Consider the following 18441-nt stretch of genomic DNA (forward strand, 5'->3'; position numbering starts at 1 on the left):
AATTTATTTATCATTTTGGGTACAAAAAACAATAACTTTTCAAGCGCTCGTTATCTATAATCATTATTTTTCGTATGAAAAATGATGGTTCGTCAATTGTTTCGGTTCGATGGAACGCGTTGGATTTTTTTCCACACGAAATCATAGAATTTTCTCATGGAATCGGTTTCGTCGCTTTTATCACTGACCGGCAGAGTATTATTTCCGTAAACGGTGAAAGTGTATCATCAAAAGCCAGTTTTATGTTGGCACCGAGCGAAAACGATGATTCGCGAAGGTTTTTGATCGCATGCGATTCGACAGTCGTACCGACATCACAAAAAGTTTTCATTGATCGTCAAAGGCGATTCCGTCATTGTCTGGCTCTGAAGAGTCGTCGTGTTCACCGCCGTCGGAATCGTCGTCGGATGCCCCGCTCCTGAGGAACCAAGGCCGACTCGGTCTGTTGGCAAAACCACCGGAAGAAGAGGACGAAGAAGCTGATGCTGCGGCAGCGCTAGCACCCCCGAACCCATGCCCTACGCCGGAACTCGCCGAGGCCGCGCTCGAGGCACTCGAACCTCCCAAATGATGGCCTGCATCATAAGGATATTGAGCGGCCGGAAAAGGGCGCCCTCGAGATCCAGCGTGTCCATGGTTCTGTGAAAAATCGTTGAAATATTGCGAGCCGCTTTGAGAATGAGCTCCGGCGTCACCGTGTCCTGACGAGTGAGCTTGAGCGTTTGACTCGCTCTGACCGATTACACCACCGTAGCTCGGACGCCGATCCAGATCCCCGTGACCATATCCATGGTTGCCATACCCATGGCCACCATATCTGTTCGGTAACAACGATTTTCATACTTTGAACTTGCTATTTCGTCCCTTTTTATCGAGAAATGAGACTTTTCAATCGAGAAGTTTGTTTTTCAACATTTTCACCGAGAACGTCTTCGTCGGAGATGATTTTTGTCGTCATCGAAAAACTCGGGGAAGGATTTGTGTCCGAAAAACTATGCTGTAGAGGTCTGGAGCCAATGACGAATAGAATTGAGCTTTTACATCAACGAGTACAACCGTTTATCTCGTTTTATCAAAAATTTCGATTATTTTGGAGCACGTACCCCCTTAAGATTCTACGTTTGACAACAACAAACATAATGCGAAGAATGTGAATACGGAATTTCGAAATTTATAACTGTGGGGCTCACCTTTTTTGTTGTGAACGATAAAAAATTGAAACAAAATCAAATTTGACGTTTTATCTTTTTGATCCTCGAATAATACGATCGAAAGACACTGCAGAATGATCACTTACCCTTCTCCGAAGTCCCCAAAGTTGCCATAATCATTATCGTTGTACCCATGATGGTAACCATGATCATAATTCGATGGGCGATACCCTGTAATACAAATACGAAAGTTCAGTTTAACGTCCAGGTCATAGAATGGCTCGAGTTCGTTGTCAACGATACTAGAATGGAAAAAATAATTGGAAAGAAAAAATGATTCTTCTTAACGCGAGATTTCGTCGTCAGTTTTTGAAAATTGAGCAATTTTTAAAAAAATACGATTCAAAACCCATTCGAAATAGTTCATGATCAAACTGCCCTTAAATTGGATGATTTAGAGGCTAAATTTAGTACCGTACGATCCTGAATCGTCGTAATCATCTTCGTCGTATCCTCGACCACCCCACGTCCTTGGAGCGGAGTCATCCGGAAAAGTGAAGCTATTAACGCCGGTAACTTGAAAAAAGGGTAAAAGCATGCTATGAAAACACCTTAAATACTCCAACGAGGGATGAAGTTTCAAGGGGAAGGTTTTCGTAAAGAATCATCGTTTCCGAAATAAAATTTAGCACGTGTCAGTCAAATGATCCGTGTTTGAACGGTTAAACTTCGTTTCATTCCTTTTTGGTAAATTTTGGTAAAATTTTTGGTAAATTTTTTGTAAAATTGGTTTTTGGTAAATTTTGGTAAATTTTGGTTTTTGGTAAAATTTTTTGTAAAATTTTTTGGTAAAATCGCGTTTCGTAAAATTCGGAAAAAAATTTCGGGAGATGAGTGGGGATTGAACGGGTATAAAAACGATGGAAAAAATTGATCTACCGGCTAAAGTGACGAACAGAACGGAGGCACCGTATTTCAGCATCTTCGACGATTTTCTCTCCCCTCGGAAAAGCCCTTAAATAAGTACGGTGAAAAACACAAGTGAAAAAATAGACGCGGTTTCGTGTTTACGACGAACTGCCAAAATATCGAGTTCCGTTGATCGTTCACCGCGCACGATCGTGCACTTGTGACTGGTCCGGAATGGCCAGATTCCTCCAGTTTTATGCACGAGAGCGAATCACTCCGAGGACAATCTCCGAAAACATGCTCGCGCCAGAACTTCGCGTAAGGACACGTTCTTCGCGCGCGATCCCATCGCTTGGAGTTTCCGGAGTGAGTTTTACTACGTCACCTTTTCCTCTCTCTGTTGGAGCGCCCGCCGCTCCACTGCTCGCCGAAATCACTCGTGGGAGAATTTAGACAGCGAATGATCTGAGCTTTACCTAGAAGCGAGTAAAAGGTTCACCTCGTCACCGACCAACACCGAACGGAAACAGTCAAGTTCATGTGCTATTATCTCAGCGGAATCGACGACCAAACGACCTTAAGTCATTCTGAATTGTGCTACAATAATAAATATCGTCCTGTCTGACTTCACGATACACAGAAGTTCAAATTCAAATGTGGAAGTTAAGGATATATTGCACAGGCGATACAATTTTGCCATGCTAAACCATGCTAAAAACATAAAAAAATTCAAAATGATCAGAATTTTATAAAATTTGGTGAACATATCCTTTAGTGCCAAATTTGACAATACAAATTTTTTAAGATTTTTCTTCTGTACAGTTATCGAGTAATTGATCACTAAAGTTCGCGTGTATAAGCATAGCGTTTCCATATATATAGGTATACATTCGAGGCATAAGAAATCTGCTTTAAGGGTGAATGATACAAAAATCGAAATAATTAGAAATCGATGAAATTTGGTGATAATGTTCTTCAACATCAAGTGCGAAAACACAAATTTTTTCAAAATTTTCTTCTGTTTAGTTATCGAGTAATTACGGATTAAAGCAGATTTCTTATGCCCGGAATGTATACCTATATATATGGAAACGCTATGCTTATACACGTGAACTTTAGTGATCAATTACTCGATAACTGTACAGAAGAAAAATCTTAAAAAATTTGTATTGTCAAATTTGGCACTAAAGAATATGTTCACCAAATTTTATAAAATTCTGATCATTTTGAATTTTTTTATGTTTTTAGCATGGTTTAGCATGGCAACATTGTATCGCCTGTGCAATATATCCTTAATGCGTAATTACTCGATAACTAAGCAGAAGAAAATTTTGAAAAAATTTGTGTTTTCGCACTTGATGTTGAAGAACATTATCACCAAATTTGATCAATTTCTAATTATTTCGACTTTTGTATCATTCACCCTTAACGAAGCAGTGAAAAATACAACACTTTTATTGCTAATGTTATTGAGAAATTATTCTCGTCAAATATTGCGAATATCGTAAATCTTGAGTTTGCTAAACGGCGAAGAGAAACTTTCGTTTCATTCCCGGCTCACCAATCCGCGGACATTTTTCTCGAAATTAATATTCAGAGTATAAATCGGAAAAAAAGTCTAACTACTGATAAAAAGATGTAAAATTGGCTCAATTTAAATTATTATTGAAAATAATCGAATAATTTAAGTTACGAATCGGAAGTCACGAGGCTGATGTTCTTATCGTAAGCAAACGATCAGAATATGTAGATCGTGCTTCTGGGAATGAGAAATATTATCGAACTGGTTTTCGGGAGGTCCACGAGTGGCCACAATATTCCGAGAACGATGTCGAACACGTCATAGATGCGAATGGTCTTCGAAGACCTTCGTGATTTCCAGTCGGCTCTCGGTCAACATTCCCGTTCCATTCATGATTTAATTTCAAGATTTTTTCCTCTCTGTTATGCTCGTAAACCTCGAGCATCGTTAAAACTTGAGGCTGAGGTTTGGGATTTCCTCTGCTCGATGTATAATTACGTATGAATCATCGAACAATTTCAAGCTCGAACTATTCTGGCGCAGGTATCTCCCGCGCCTATAAATTTCGACTTTGTTTTTGGCGGAATTCCCAAAAATAAATTAACACATTCATTATAGAGGTAAAAATAGATGCAATCATTTTCAAACCACGTTCGCTAATCAAATTATCCAACTGAGTCGATAATTGCAGTTATTTTATCTTGTAGTTATCTTGTAACAAATAGATTTATTTAAGTTTTTTTTTTTTTTATTCCGATGATTCTCGATCATTAACGGTTTCGATTCAGTGGGTGGTCATCATAATATCTAGATGGTTATAACGATTTCCACAAACTGTGTATTTTTACATTCGATGTATAAATCGATTTTATACTTGAATTTTTAAACGAATTTTCTTATTACCCTGAACGTTCGATCTTTGACCAAATTGCGTCATTTTATTTACGATCTTTGTGGATGGGGTTATATTGAATTTCATTAACCGCTTCAGTGGCATTGACGCCATTCAACGTCAGATCAATTCGTGCATTTTGGTCCGCCATTTTGAATTTTTGCATTTTGAGTGCAGATTCGTAATCAGCGACTTCAAAACCCCCCGGAATTTTCGTGGAGATCTGAAAACTTGTTTTTTTTCAGCGTTTTCAGTTCTCGGCACGAAAAATGTCCTGCCACCGGAGAGGCTTATTTGGACCTAATAATATTTGCCATAATTTGACCCGAATTACTCACAAATGAAAAGTCGCGAAAAACACGATGAGGTGCGTTAGTTAAAAGAGACCTACTTATTCGTTTTACAGGAGCGCAAAATTATGGAAATATATGTTGGATGAATAATATGAAAAAAACGATAATCGCGTTGATGAGAATTCGATGTCCACTAAAAATTGACATTTTTTTGTAAATTTATTCATGGTATAGTGGCTGTGGGAAACTCAAAACTCAGCTACTTTTTTTTCAAAATGCATAAATACTTGGACAAGATTTCAAGTTAAAAATGTAAAATTGTTTGAGCCGTTTGAATTTACCCATCGAAAATGACGACTCGAAAAAACGTTATCATACAGTTTGTAGTCCGGCGAACCCCAAGGTGAATGGTTTGGAAGAAACCACGTACAGTGTTTCGTATTTGATAATTGGTATTTATCAAAATGACAGAGGAATGATTTCAGTTGCAAGAGGAAATAATTAAAAAGGAAAATGATTCTCCAATTTTCGTACAAAAAAATGTAATAAGTTATTAAATATCAAATAATTGTTTCGGAGAATTATAATAAATAGAATTTTTAGTGGCGGATTTTCATGTTGATCAACAGCAACGTGTGCATCACCGCAATGAATTTATCTCCTTCTTCCAATGCGGAAGAAAGAATGTTGGACATCCGGGATCGTTCCAGTGCCATCTGAAAATGAAAAAGTACATTGAACATCCAAATTTTTTAGCACATTTTTTGTCTATGGAATAAATGTTATGGGTTATTGTTCTCTTGCTCAATGCAATAATCATGAAACATGATTTCTCAGAAATTGTATAATTCTGAATATCATGACAATAAGAAAATGTAGGTAAGTTGATCAATTACGAATCTCTATTGCAATGATGTCGTACTCACCATCGTAGCTGATATAATAATTTCCTTCTACAGGTACATTTTTCCTGGCTAAAACAATTCTGCAATAACTCTGGGTTATCGCATTCATTTTAACGATATTTTCTGGCAGGCACGAAGAAAATGGGATGCTAATTGTTTGTATAGTAGCATCGACAGCAACAACGAAAAGTAATGAGAGTGCGAGGAAGCCCACGAAGAATTTCATATCTGCGGAAAAATGATCATTTTTTAAAAAACGCTTACCATTTATTCCAACAGTTTGCCCAACCCTAATATTTATCCGAAAGGTTTAACGAATAAACGGTTCCCTATGCCAATGTCAGTTTGTACTTTTTTTACTCGATAGAAAGAAAAAAATAGTGCAACAGCACAAAGATTGCTCAAACGAAATTTAGAACGATAAAGTCAGAATCGATTATTCAATGGACAAAAAATCGTCGACTGCGACAATAAAATTTATGTCTCATCCTTTAATGTTATTACTCTCAATGTTTATACCGAATTGCATAATGCGACAAGAACAATTTTTGAATTCATTATTGATGAAAATATTACTCACTCGATTAGGTGAATTATTTTTTTGACTAGGACGACGATTTGCCGATGTCTGATGTGATATGATCTGTACGAAAAAAACGCTGTATATATACGCAGAACTCATCGTGACTTTAAGCACCTTTTTTTATGTACGTAACCACATTGATCCGAATTCCATTCATATTCTGGTAAAATTTGTCTTGCTATGTTCAAAGACGCTATGTCGCAGAAGCCATTTGGCATTGCCAGATATTTTTCGAGCAACAAAGGCGAAACGTGGAGCGTGTATCTCGAGATTGTTTATTCAAAGATCCCTCCATTCTTACAAGGCTAATTACAGCTATTGATGGCTATTGATACTGTAACGTAACGCTCTTGCCGACCCGGCCTGAATGTCGCCACGCGTCGGTTCGAGCTACCTTAATAAAACAAGTCTCCAATAAAATCATTAAGTAAGATCTAGAAACATCTCCCGCCAAATATTATATTCCATTATGTCTACAACATATTTCAGTTTTTTGTGAGATTACATTTTTTTTATTATCACCTTCATTCTTTGTACAATCATTAAACTTTGACAATTTATAATAAAATTTTTATTTTTGTACGTAAATGACTTACCTACCACTAATAAAAATTAACCATAGGAATCGAATCTCGAGGGAATTAACAATTAAATGGTTTCCTATCTATCTTATTAATTATATTTCATCTATTTTATTTCAGTCTTTTTAAAGTTTACTCCTATTTTCTTAAGAAAAGGGGTTTGAAGATATATAATATTCTGGAAACGCATATCTTTTTTACACTGTTGTGCTTTTCTAATATTCATTTTTTTCTCGACTTCATTTTATTTTCAATAAGCTGTACGATTTTTCAGTCGGGAGCTTTTTTTTTAATGTTTTTTTAAAACATTTTGTTTTACTGAGGTAGTTCGAACCGACGCGTGGCGGCGGATCACGTGTAATCGGCTTCGTAAGAATGGAGGGATCTTTGAATCTCGACATACACGCTCCACGTTCCGCCTTTGTTGCTCGAAAAATATCTGGCAATGCCATATGGCTTCCGCGTCACAGAGTCTTTGATATAGCAAGAAAAATTTTACCAGAGTGGATGTAATTCAATGTGGGGCAATTGTGTCAAAAATTGGTCGAGAAAACTGGCAACAAAGGAATATCCCCCCACCCACTGATCGCAGTGAAACGCACAACTCCCCTCTTTTTGGCCCTGCGGGCAGTCGGGGAGTTAAGGAAGTTGAGGCATTAGAATGAAAATGATGTCATCGCTTTTAAACCGATTGCATCTTATAAAGTGAAGTGTAAAAAAAATCAGTTAAATTTTCAGACAGTTTAGGAGCGTTGTTGCTGAGAAAAATCAATAACAATTCGGGCCAAATAACATGTAATCTTATGGACGTCAAGACACATTCAGTGATATCTCCGTTAAAAATGATGCTAAAAATATGAAATTTTTTGGGCAACATGAGCAAGGCTTGCTGAACAATGTCAATTTTTTTCCGATTTATTAGGAGATTTGCTGAGATTATATTAATAATAGTCTGTTTCCCGTGCAGTTTTTTGAGGTTAGGATCGTCACCGTTCGTGTTTTCGATTGAGCTTTCACCAGTTTTTCGTCTTTTTTCCCCAACTTTTCTTTAAAGTGTATGCAACATTGTCAAACTGTAAACTGGCCTAACTTTTGAAAGGTACAGGTCATAACTTTTGGGTAAAAAAAATGACTGTACAGTCTCAACTTCCTTAAAAAAAAGGAATACAGAGAAAAAAACTCGATCCTCGTTTGTCACGTGTATTTTTTTCTTCACAAACATACTTTATTTACATCGCGAACAGAGTTGGTTCCAAATGCACTATAATCCTTGTTTTGGAGGTTATGTAGTAAAATCGACGCGTCGATCCACTCATTCGGTTACACGAATACGTGTCGAGATGAGCTTCATTTTTCTTGAGACTGAGAATTTGTTCAGTAAAGGATTGCTGAAAAGCAGAATTATTAATCAATATATTCATCGGCATTGTAATCAGCACAGTTACAATTGCTTGTTCAAGATTTTGCTAACGCTGAACGTCAGCAAAAACTTTTGCGAAACGTAATATTTACGTCTTCGAGTTGTTACGAATCAGAGAATCAGACAGCGAGCGTCAATGTACTCTCGACCTTGATTTCATCACTGCGAGCGTGTTGCTGCGTGTTATTTCATATCTATTCCGGTTAACCGATGTGCCTTCAGCATTTTTTGCACAGTTTCGTATCGCGCGTTTTTAAAATCAGTGTTGACAAATTGAAAAATTTTACTCTGCAAATGTATTTTTCAATTGATTCAAAAGTCCCTGTTTTCCTGTCGAAAACGACAACAAAAATTTGACTCATAATCAAAAATCTACGATCGCGAGACACAAAGCACAATGGCTGCGGAAAATAAGTTCCGATCAGAAGATAACACAATTCGATTATTCAAAAAAATGCTAAACGCAGTCTTACCGATGCCGGGTCTCTGGCCGTTTCCCGGCCCAGCGACGAGCCCGTCATTTCCATAGTCTATGTAACCGCCGCGTCTGCCATTTCCCGGTCCGATCAGCCCGTCGTTTCCGTAGTCTCTGATACCTCCGCCTCTGTTGTTATTTCCCGGTCCGATCAGGCCATCGTTTCCGTAGTTCCCATAACCTTCGTTGCCTCTGCCGAAACCACCTCTTTGTCCGCCTCCGGGATAGCCGGCATATGCACCTCTGCCGAACCCTTCTAGTGAAAGAATCATGAAACGAAGTAGGGACACTCATAATCGTCGTTTTTACACTTTATGGGCGAATATATGAATTCGAAAAACATCGATCTTAAAAGTTCTGACATTTCCGTTCTCGGAATCTTAAAAATTGTTTTCGTTACTTTACGACAATGAATCACGGGAGATTCTAACCAATAAATTCATCATAACGAAATTTGCATTTTCTCGACCGAAGCAAAAGATATGCCGAGGATTTTCAAACGTTAGTAAATCAGCTTTTCGTCTTGCTGTTGAACACGAATTTTGATAGTCGAAAAGTTCGTGTTCAATCCCCATTAATTCTTAAAACTAGTCAAATTATTCAAAATCGTGACATTTTTTCGTGTTATCTTTTCTTCGAAATTAAAGTGGATTATCAAAATATTAATTTGATGTGGCCCGCCATTAATATTTGACCGTATTTGCTCATTATTTTAACTTTTAATATAAGAAATGTAAAAAATGGTACAAAAAACATTTTTTCGTTTTTTCATATGCGGGCTGATGTTTTTCTTTTGTTTTCGTCAAACGAAGAGGTCGATGAATACCTGTACGAATATTTGCAACTTATTAGAAGTTCCAAGTTAAAAAAATGGCAAAACTTCGATTAATTTGTGTTCGTATTTGAACCAATATTCAATGCGTCAAAATAAAATGTAATGCAAGCTCACCTTGGCCGCAGCAAACCTCGAATAGAGCAAACACTAAAATAACGAAGATTGGAATGACTTTCATGTTGAACGTAGAATACACCCAGGAAGACTATTGAACAGTGAAGAAAAACGCATCCTTTTATATGCGGATGTCAAACTATACGAGCAAATCTACTAATCATCATTATCATCCGCACTTCCACGTAATTTCCTAAGTGATTTGGTATTATGCAAAGATAACATCTTTGAATTCCCAAGGAAATCGAATCGATGTTGATGAGCTCGAGAATATTAATAAACACGAATAATTACGTTGATATTTGCTTTTCCTTTGAAAATTTATGTTCTATAATTATAACGTGAAATTATAGCATTATTTACCGACCCTTTTCCCATCGAGCTCTGTCTATTATCTTCGTACGAGTGGCAAGTGTGAGTGATGTTTTGACTCCCCCCACTTACGTAAGGCTGACGGGGGCCGCGCATTGGGTAGTTTACCTCACATCGATGGAAAACAACGGCGACAATAATCGATCGTGATGAGTTACGGCGAAGAATGCCAGTTGACAATTATTTCGATGATGTATTAATTAATTGATCGGTTTTCTACGGGTGACAAAGGAACTCGAATGTGTATTTTCCAGTATATTTTTCAAGGACGAAATGACACAGTTCCTGTGTTTCTTAATAACATTAAAAGTTCGAGGCTGCAGGACTATCTACACGTACGGGCACAATGTTACACTGGGTTTTTTTGGTTTTCCAATTTTTTCGACATTTACTAAATTTTTAATACTGCTTTTATGATCACTATGATTTATAACCAAACATTTGCCGAATTTCTCCTTTGAAATGCCCCATACCAGCGTGGTAGAATTAAATCGAAAACAAAATTATTCTGACAAAACAATTGAACAGTTTCCATAAATCCTAGCAGCAGACTTCCAACTTCGAGTGACATTTTTCGAACCGCGTGCAAATAATATTTAGTCCTGTTTTATTAAAATTGACAATTTTGTGTATGGAAACCATCTGTTGCTTCGTGATAACTCGACGTTAGTGACGTTAGGCGGAGTTACCTGCAACGTCGCCGCTCATCCTCCTCGAATTGCTTACTCATCTTCGAATCTGTTGATGTCTTTCTCCCTCGTTCTTCATACCGAAATCCCGGCTGTTAATTTCATCAATACTGACGAAGAAAGTGAGAAATATTTCGAGCTGGATTCTGTGATCGAGAAACGAACGACTCGTGCACTCAAATATTTAGTCGAAACTTATTGTGCGGTTAGGAAAACACGAAATTTACGAAACGTTTCCCAACCAGTTGAGAATGAGTTTTTGGAAGACCGATTTTATGAAATACTGTAGGCTACTGGAGTGGATTTTTTTTTAACTTTCGTGATATTAAAAACTTTTGGTATTTCCCTTGTTCATTGTGTAATTATATATCGGATTTTTTTTTTTTTTTTACTTTTGAACTGGGAATTATAAATGTGTTGCAATAAATAGTTGTGATGTTCAGCTGGTCCGGGGTTTGCTGTTAGGGGTTGCATCCAGCGATGCACGCTACTCTATGTTGCTTTGATTGCGTTTATTCGGTCCGGAATCTTTCTCGGAGATCCAGTGGTTTGTGAAATAAAATTAACACATTTCTTGAGAAAGGTGAGGAAAAAACTGTACCAATTCGATGCTCGTCTACACACATATATTTTTTCCAAAAAACATTTTACATTTGCATTTTCAACAATCATTTACATTTCCAATCAATGAGCGTTAGAATGTTGATAACTATTAACGTGTTGATCCATTCGACCGACAACAAGAGAACCCGTTGACAGTTGACAGTTTCATCATTCCTGGTACGGCGTGCGATTTCTTTTTAGTAGAGGATCACTGTAAATCAAAATTATTTATACAAAATAATTCGTTAAGCCACCGTTACTATTATCACTTGTTACCACGAATTAACAAACGATCACGAAAATTGCTTTTTGCTCAAAAGTGAATAATTCGAAATTTCGTCGAAATTTAATAATTTGTAGATTAATTGCATCTCGTACGATTAAAAGAAACAATTGCCCAGTAAATCAAAGAATTGTGCTTCTAGTTTTACAAATATTATTTCATCATTCAATTTAAACGAATTTCATAATTTATGCTCAACACCTGGCCTATGGAACGTTCGGAACTGAATTTCAAATGAGAAAATTCGGCTTGATGAGCTTCTAGAAATGAAAAAGCAACAGATCTGCAGCGGAACAAAAATGCAACTCCAATGATTAAAAATGTACAAAGTTAACGCGAAAAATGATCGGAGTTTGGGTAAAAAAACAAATTTCAGTGAAAGTGTTAAAAAATTTGGGAAAAAATGAGCCATACTTGGTGGTCTACCGTAGCCGCCTATTCCGAGCATATTGCCCCGTCCACCTCCATAGCCTTCATAGCCTCCATAGCCCCCATAGCCACCGTTGCCTCCGCGGTAACCTCCGCCGTAGTTACCTCTTCGTCCTCCTCCGTACATGTTACCGTATCCGCCTCTTCCATACCCTTATCGATAAAAAAACATTGTTCGTTTTCAAAGTTCTATGCTAATTCGATTTGCTTTTACGATGAAATTTTTCTTTTCTTTTTATCGATGATTCATATTTGAAGGGATTTAAATCGGTGGATTTTTCGTAACATCGGGTCGATTTTATTTTATACATTGAGTTCGAAATGAATTGCGAAATATTTGCAACTTATGGAAAGTTGCAGGATATTTGAATACTTCAGAAAATTTAAGGATTATCTGGACTCGAGGAAAAATTACTGAGTTTTCAAATGTTGTAGCTAATCGCGGAGATCGAAATATCGAGAACTGTACAACGCACGTGAGTTTTCACGTATGCTCAAGAAGTTATTCGAATCAATATTGAATTTAGCTGAACGAAAAAAAAGACGTGAGTTTACCTTGACCGCAGCAAAACTCGAATAGAGCAAACAAGAATATGGCGAGAATAGGAATGATTTTCATGTTGAACGTTAAGTAAGCTCGGAAAGACTATTGAACAGGGAACAAAAATGCATCCTTTTATATGCGAAATTCGAAGGATACACGCGGATCCACTAATGCTTCATTATCATTCGTGTTTCCACGTAATGCGCAGACATTTTTCTTTTTCTAACGGGTGATTCAGAATTGGAGGAAGATAAAATCGACGATCCGCGTTTATCAGTGCGGAAAAAGGAATAACGAAGAAAAAAATTGCGGCGATTGTGTTTTATAATTGTGAATTTTACTTTCATAACCATAACGTAAAACAGTCACGATTAGCAAACTCTGCTTTACACCTTTAACATGTCGTTCACCATGTACATGTCGATCTACCAGATTTTGTTGACCGATGGAAAACTTCGACAAGCGTAATTGTTCGTAATGAGTTTCGATGAATGAGGAAAGTTGACAATCATTTCGACGATTAATAAAAGAAATAGTCGCTTTTCCACGGACGACAAAACGTTCCCAATATATATATTTTTCAAGGATGTAATGTCACTAGCTGTGTGTGTGTGTGTTTCTTAAATAAACGGTCGGAGGCTGCGAGACGATCCACGCGGAGGATGGTGTGTTGAATTATTCTATCGAGTTTCCAGCTTTTTCGATTTTTCCTAAAAGCTTTTGTTCTGCTCTCACGATTTCCGTGATTTATAACTGAAAATGTACGTAATTTCATTGTTAAAACACATTCTTGGCACATCGGAATGAGTCGAAAACGAAAAATATTTTCTCGTTACTCGAAACAACGACAAAAATTGGATCGAATCGTAGAAACCAGATCTTTAGAATTTTTAACATTTTACTCCAAGTCACGAACATTCTAATGTAAAAAAGTGGTCTCTCGAGCAAGATTCTACGAAGTTCTTTCCCAGTGGTACGGTCATTCAAAAATTTAATTCTTCAATTGTTTTGAGAAGTATATTCAGGGGTTCGAATAATAATTATGCAGAAAAATTGTAAACAGCAAAATTGAAAATTATTTCGTTTATTGAACAAGTCTACAGTATACGTAATATTTGTGCCATCAGAAAGAGGGGGGGAGTGGGAATACCGTTTTAGCGGTAGAATAATCGGCGTAGAATTTACGTAATAATTCGTGAAAGCGCCAATAACAATTGAAGGAAGATTCGTTAAATGGAAGATAAATAACATCTAGACATTAACATTGTTTCTTGATTGAATGCATAAATCTTGATTCTCAATAGTCAACGAGGCACCTGTGAGAATAAAATGACAAATATTGAGGGACCCCCGAGTGGAGAAAAGATTTTTTCCTGTTTGGTTCGATGTGACAACAATTTTGTAAATGTGTTGTAAAAATCACCTGCTGCTTCGTGGACTCAACGAGCGAGGTGGAGTTTCTCTGTAACGTCGTCGGGACTCCTGTCGACTTTTGTCCCGATCTTCGCGTCTGTCGCGTTCTCTTTCTCTCTCGTTTTCCGCATCGAAATCGCGGTTGTCTCGATCTCGACGATCCCGGCGAACAACGTGACGAGGACTTCGAGCCGGACTCGGCGATCGTGAGCCTGACGACCGGGAATCGGAACTGTGTCCTTCGTATCGATGGCGCCTTTCCCGTTGTCTGAACAAATAGAATTTTGTAGATTTTTTTCAGCGAGTTGAGGTTGAAAATTTTGAAAGATAATTCAGCTCATGGAAGGAAGCTCGTAAAAGAGCATTTTGTTGAATTCTTTTGAGATGCAAAATAATGACTCACTTGCGCCGCAATTTCAACGACATTTCTCGTATTTCGTCCTCGCGATCTTGTCGTTGCTGTTCCATTTTTTCCATTCGCAGCTGCTCGGCTTTCTTATCAGCTTTGTCTGCAAATGGAAGCATTAATTAGAAATAAACGACACAAGAAAAATATTAATGTATGGGCGGAATTCATAATCTACTCACATTGTCGATTCAAAAGGACCTGCATTTTCTTTTTAAGCCGCTCCTGGGGTGTAATTTTGGTCGACTGAAAAATATAACTCTTAAAGACACACGACCCGAAGAGCGAAAGTATCGAGAAGATTTTTTTATATTATTGTATATAAAGCCATTAAAAAGTGATATTCTAGAAGCGCCAAATGAAACGTGAGATTTATTGAGTCAAAGATAATTTTGGCACGCGAGCTCGTATCGATATCTCGGAAAATCCTTGATCAAAACGAATTTTTTTTTTTCAAAAAATCGTTTTACTAACACTTCGACAACATTGCAGTGTCGATAGTTTAACTGTTCCGTGAATTTTTTGGATAAAAATGTTTTGGTAGACGAAAAACAAAAATCGCTGACGATTCGATGCAAATTGGGAGGACCAACGCGATAAATAAGTGGTTAAAGACAATTCTTTTTTTTTCATTGCTCTGTGCGTTAAGTGACTAAAAAAGCGTTACGGTTCTTACTGACTTTGTGTCCGCCACCAGAATTTGTACTTAACCCTGCTTTTGGCTTGTTCCTGTGAATGAAAATAACCATATTAATTCCGATACAGACTAGTTTGATGATGGCGTTTTCAATTCATGAAACTTACACGCTTGTGCTAATGGTCGGTACTTTAGGTCCATTGTGGACATTTTTCTCTTCGTTGTCTGATAGTTCCAGCTCAAGACTCGAAGACTTTCCACGACGACCGTAATATCTTTGTATAAAAATAAATCAATTTTATACTAATTATAAAAAATAATATTTTCAAACTCATGTGAACATCAAATTTCAAATAAATTTCAACAACTTTTTGTCAAATTTATCTAAAAAAATGTTTTTTCACAATTTATCTTGCTCGAAATGAAAAGTTGAACTATACGGATGAGTTTTTGGGAATTTCTATTTACCTAGGCAGAGCGGAAGTCTTGTTTTCCGTGCTCTTCGATCTTCTCCCACTTCCACGACTCTTCGACCTCGATCTCGATTTCGTACGTGACTTTGACCTCGAAAGAGACCTCGATCGCGATTTTGACGGGGAATAACGAGTTTTTCGAAAACTGTCGCGGGATGCACTTCTGTTGCGAGATCTCGATCTCGAACGTGTTGGCGATCGTGAGTAACTACTTGAAGAACTAGTTCTGGAGCGTTGAAAGCGCGAACGGGACCTTGACCTCGAGCGAGATATTGAGCGCGGGGATCGTGACCTGGTGGGACTCTTGCAGCGAGACGTCACTCTTTGTCGACTTCGAGAACGACGTGTTCGACTTCGCGATCTCGTTCTACCATGTTTACGAGGCCGCGAACGTGGTCTTCTTCCTCTGTACGAAAAAAAAAAAAACATCATTTGACCTTAAAATTTTGTAAAATTTTACGGATTCAATAAACTTTTTGATACGATCGTCAATCATTTAGTTTCCAGAAAATCTTTCCCGCCGAATTATAAATACTCTGAATAATTCCAGCATACAAAATGTGCAGGATATTTACCATTGAGAAGTGTAATTAATAAAACTCACCGATTTCGTGACAGACTTCGTCTCCTGTCGCGCGATCTGTACGATCTGTTTCTCGTGTTCGAACGTGACCGACTTCTCGAGCGTGATTTGGAAACCCTCCGACCGGAAGTTCGATCACTGAACAACGGACTATCCGATCTTTTTCTTCTCAATTGCGAATAATTGACTTTCTTCGAGCTCGAGGATGTAACGTGAGAGGAACTTCCATGAGCTTCTTCTTCGCCACCGAAACTTGTGATGTACGTTATTTGTCCAGTGTTTACAGGTGACGTCGATCGGGAACGAGATTTTGACGAAGATTTTCTATAAGGATTGTACTCGGGACTTTCACGCGCTGCATAACTAGAAAAAAGAGAAAAAAAACAGAAATTTAGAAATTCCAACTAATTCGATACTGTGTTTGGCGTATTTTTCAGTGGCTATTTGTGCTTTTTTACCTCGGTGGACTCATAACTCGTCCGATCATTTTTTTTTCACGAAAAGCTCGCCGTTCCCGACGCGATCTTCTGCCTGAATACATCGCTTTTTCTTCCTCCTGTTTCCGAGCCTGTCTTAACGTTTCAGCCTCTTCGAAATCCTGGGTCAAAAAACTAAAGTAATCGGCACCAAGGAGGCCGTATTTTTGAGCAACTTGGTTCATTTCGTGAGCTTGGGACGGTTCTATTTGCGAAACGTCTACACAAATATCTGGAATATCATTTTTTTTTATTCATTATCAATATTTACAAAACATGTAATGAAAACTCATTCTCCATAAAGTCTATTTTTATCATAGAACGTGCATTTGTACCATTAAATTATAAGTACCAAGAAACTGATAAAATAGTACTGAAATTTTTATTGTCGAATGATAAGGGAAAAAATGCTTTTCTGTGTCGTATTTTACCTAAATCAATGTCACTATCCTCGTCCTCCGGTTTTTCTTCAGATGTGTTTTGTTCCGTGTGTTTAACAGGCTCTGGTATAGCTTCTTCAGTATCATAATTGTACCCGATCGCAGCATTATTGCTAGATTTTTTTTTATCCTTGATAGAATCTGGTTTAGTGGAGGAGCCAAACTGCTCTTCCAAATGTATTTGATGTAGGAATTTTTCTTCCGTTACTAATGAAAATAAAAATAACATCGAGAATAAATATAAAATCGTTTTCCACATTTCTCAAACTGCTATTTTCTTGAATTTTTTAAATCCTGTTTTATCCAACCTCCGAGAAATTCGTTTTGGACTATTATTCTATAGCGCTCATAGTTGATATGTCGGTCTTCACTTGTGAGAGCAATGTCCACGTCTATTGTATCCGGAGCTTCTGGAATCCAATCTAAATGCGCTCTGACGTCAAATCGATCTATGAGATTGTCGTCATTTCCTTGCCATGGCATCCTTGTATTGAAAAACAACATTTTGTGAGCGATTCTCTTTGGAACTTTGTGTCGTAATGTGTTATTTTGATACACTAGTTTTTTACTTTGACGAAACACAAAAAAATATCACTACCTTGACATTCTGACACAAGAACAATCGGACATTACATTGACCCAGTTCAGATTTTGTTTTTTCAAGCATCTCTGAGAAATCCATGAATGGAAGGAAGTGAATTTTTTTACTGCAACTTTTTTATCGTAGTCTCGAAAAGACTTGTTTAAAAAATAGTATTCCCTTTCAAGGATTGTTAGGATTTGACTTACATGTTAGCAGGGCTGTCTCCCGCAGCTGCGATAACTGGGTCTAAGTGTATTTTACATGGCCTTCCATGTAATTGAAGGAATTGCGTGGGATCGGATTTCTGAGTAAATAAAAGTTGAATTAAACGTAACAGCGTGATATTCTGAAGGTATCAGTCTGACGGAAAAACTGGGTGAAACGGTCCGGCGAAATTTGTTTCCATGCAAAATTGACGATATAGCGCGTAGCATATAAAAAGAAACAAATTGCAGAGAAAAAAATGTATATGGTGCTATGAATAGAAAAATATTGTGTTTATCCGAAAGCATACAATTTTTTCATAATAATCTCTGCGTCGTTCGGCTCGCCTTCGATAATCCACTAGCATTCCACGAATCTTTTTCTCCTGTTTCCTGGCCTCATGCCACATCCTACCACCCGTTTTCTTCACCGAGAAACTCATGATTATTCAATGATTCACCAGGAAAACGTTGATAGCACCAAAAAAGTACTCGTTCTTTTGAACGAGAACGCGAATTAATTATCAGAGATGTATAAATTGACACGTTATCACACGCAGCAAAGTAGACATTTTGTTTTCGTAAAGACGGCGACCGAACCGAATTGCGGGCAATGCGGGCTTGTCG

The 18441-nt window shown here is 37.6% G+C and overlaps 3 protein-coding genes and 1 long non-coding RNA gene across 8 annotated transcripts; all 4 read right to left on the reverse strand.

Moving 5' to 3' along the window:
- Nucleotides 1-66: 66 nt before the first annotated feature.
- LOC122415557 (glycine-rich RNA-binding protein 3, mitochondrial-like) lies at nt 67-2512 on the reverse strand. The gene is made up of 4 exons (XM_043427760.1): nt 2091-2512; nt 1626-1727; nt 1298-1382; nt 67-817 (listed from the first exon to the last, which is right to left on the reverse strand). Exons 1-4 carry the CDS (start codon nt 2131-2133, stop codon nt 328-330), a joined length of 720 nt encoding a protein of 239 aa, XP_043283695.1. The 5' UTR covers nt 2134-2512; the 3' UTR covers nt 67-327.
- Nucleotides 2513-4967: 2455 nt separating this feature from the next.
- LOC122415680 (uncharacterized) lies at nt 4968-7600 on the reverse strand. The gene is made up of 3 exons (XR_006261957.1): nt 6253-7600; nt 5694-5900; nt 4968-5483 (listed from the first exon to the last, which is right to left on the reverse strand). It is a non-coding gene; the product is annotated as an uncharacterized lncRNA (long non-coding RNA).
- Nucleotides 7601-8022: 422 nt separating this feature from the next.
- On the reverse strand, nt 8023-18439 carry LOC122415936 (CLK4-associating serine/arginine rich protein-like). Of its 5 annotated transcripts, none has more exons than XR_006262028.1 (18): nt 18126-18439; nt 17818-17915; nt 17337-17512; nt 17020-17235; nt 16571-16820; nt 16134-16475; nt 15525-15935; nt 15224-15331; nt 15100-15148; nt 14602-14665; nt 14417-14522; nt 14024-14281; nt 12612-13353; nt 12042-12209; nt 10161-11555; nt 9681-9771; nt 8730-8984; nt 8023-8224 (listed from the first exon to the last, which is right to left on the reverse strand). XR_006262028.1 is itself a non-coding variant. In XM_043428545.1 (13 exons), exons 1-13 carry the CDS (start codon nt 18255-18257, stop codon nt 13898-13900), a joined length of 2229 nt encoding a protein of 742 aa, XP_043284480.1. In that variant the 5' UTR covers nt 18258-18439; the 3' UTR covers nt 13669-13897. The 5 variants fall into 5 exon arrangements, 2 of the variants coding, with proteins under 2 accessions (XP_043284480.1, XP_043284481.1); XR_006262026.1 differs by having other exon boundaries at nt 8730-8987; XR_006262027.1 differs by having other exon boundaries at nt 8730-8987; nt 10125-11555.
- On the reverse strand, nt 8629-12183 carry LOC122416625 (ctenidin-1-like). The gene is made up of 3 exons (XM_043429694.1): nt 12042-12183; nt 8730-8987; nt 8629-8657 (listed from the first exon to the last, which is right to left on the reverse strand). Exons 1-3 carry the CDS (start codon nt 12181-12183, stop codon nt 8629-8631), a joined length of 429 nt encoding a protein of 142 aa, XP_043285629.1.
- Nucleotides 18440-18441: the final 2 nt, after the last annotated feature.

This window comes from Venturia canescens, chromosome 9, assembly GCF_019457755.1.
Source record: "Venturia canescens isolate UGA chromosome 9, ASM1945775v1, whole genome shotgun sequence".
Taxonomy (NCBI): Eukaryota; Metazoa; Arthropoda; class Insecta; order Hymenoptera; family Ichneumonidae; genus Venturia; species Venturia canescens.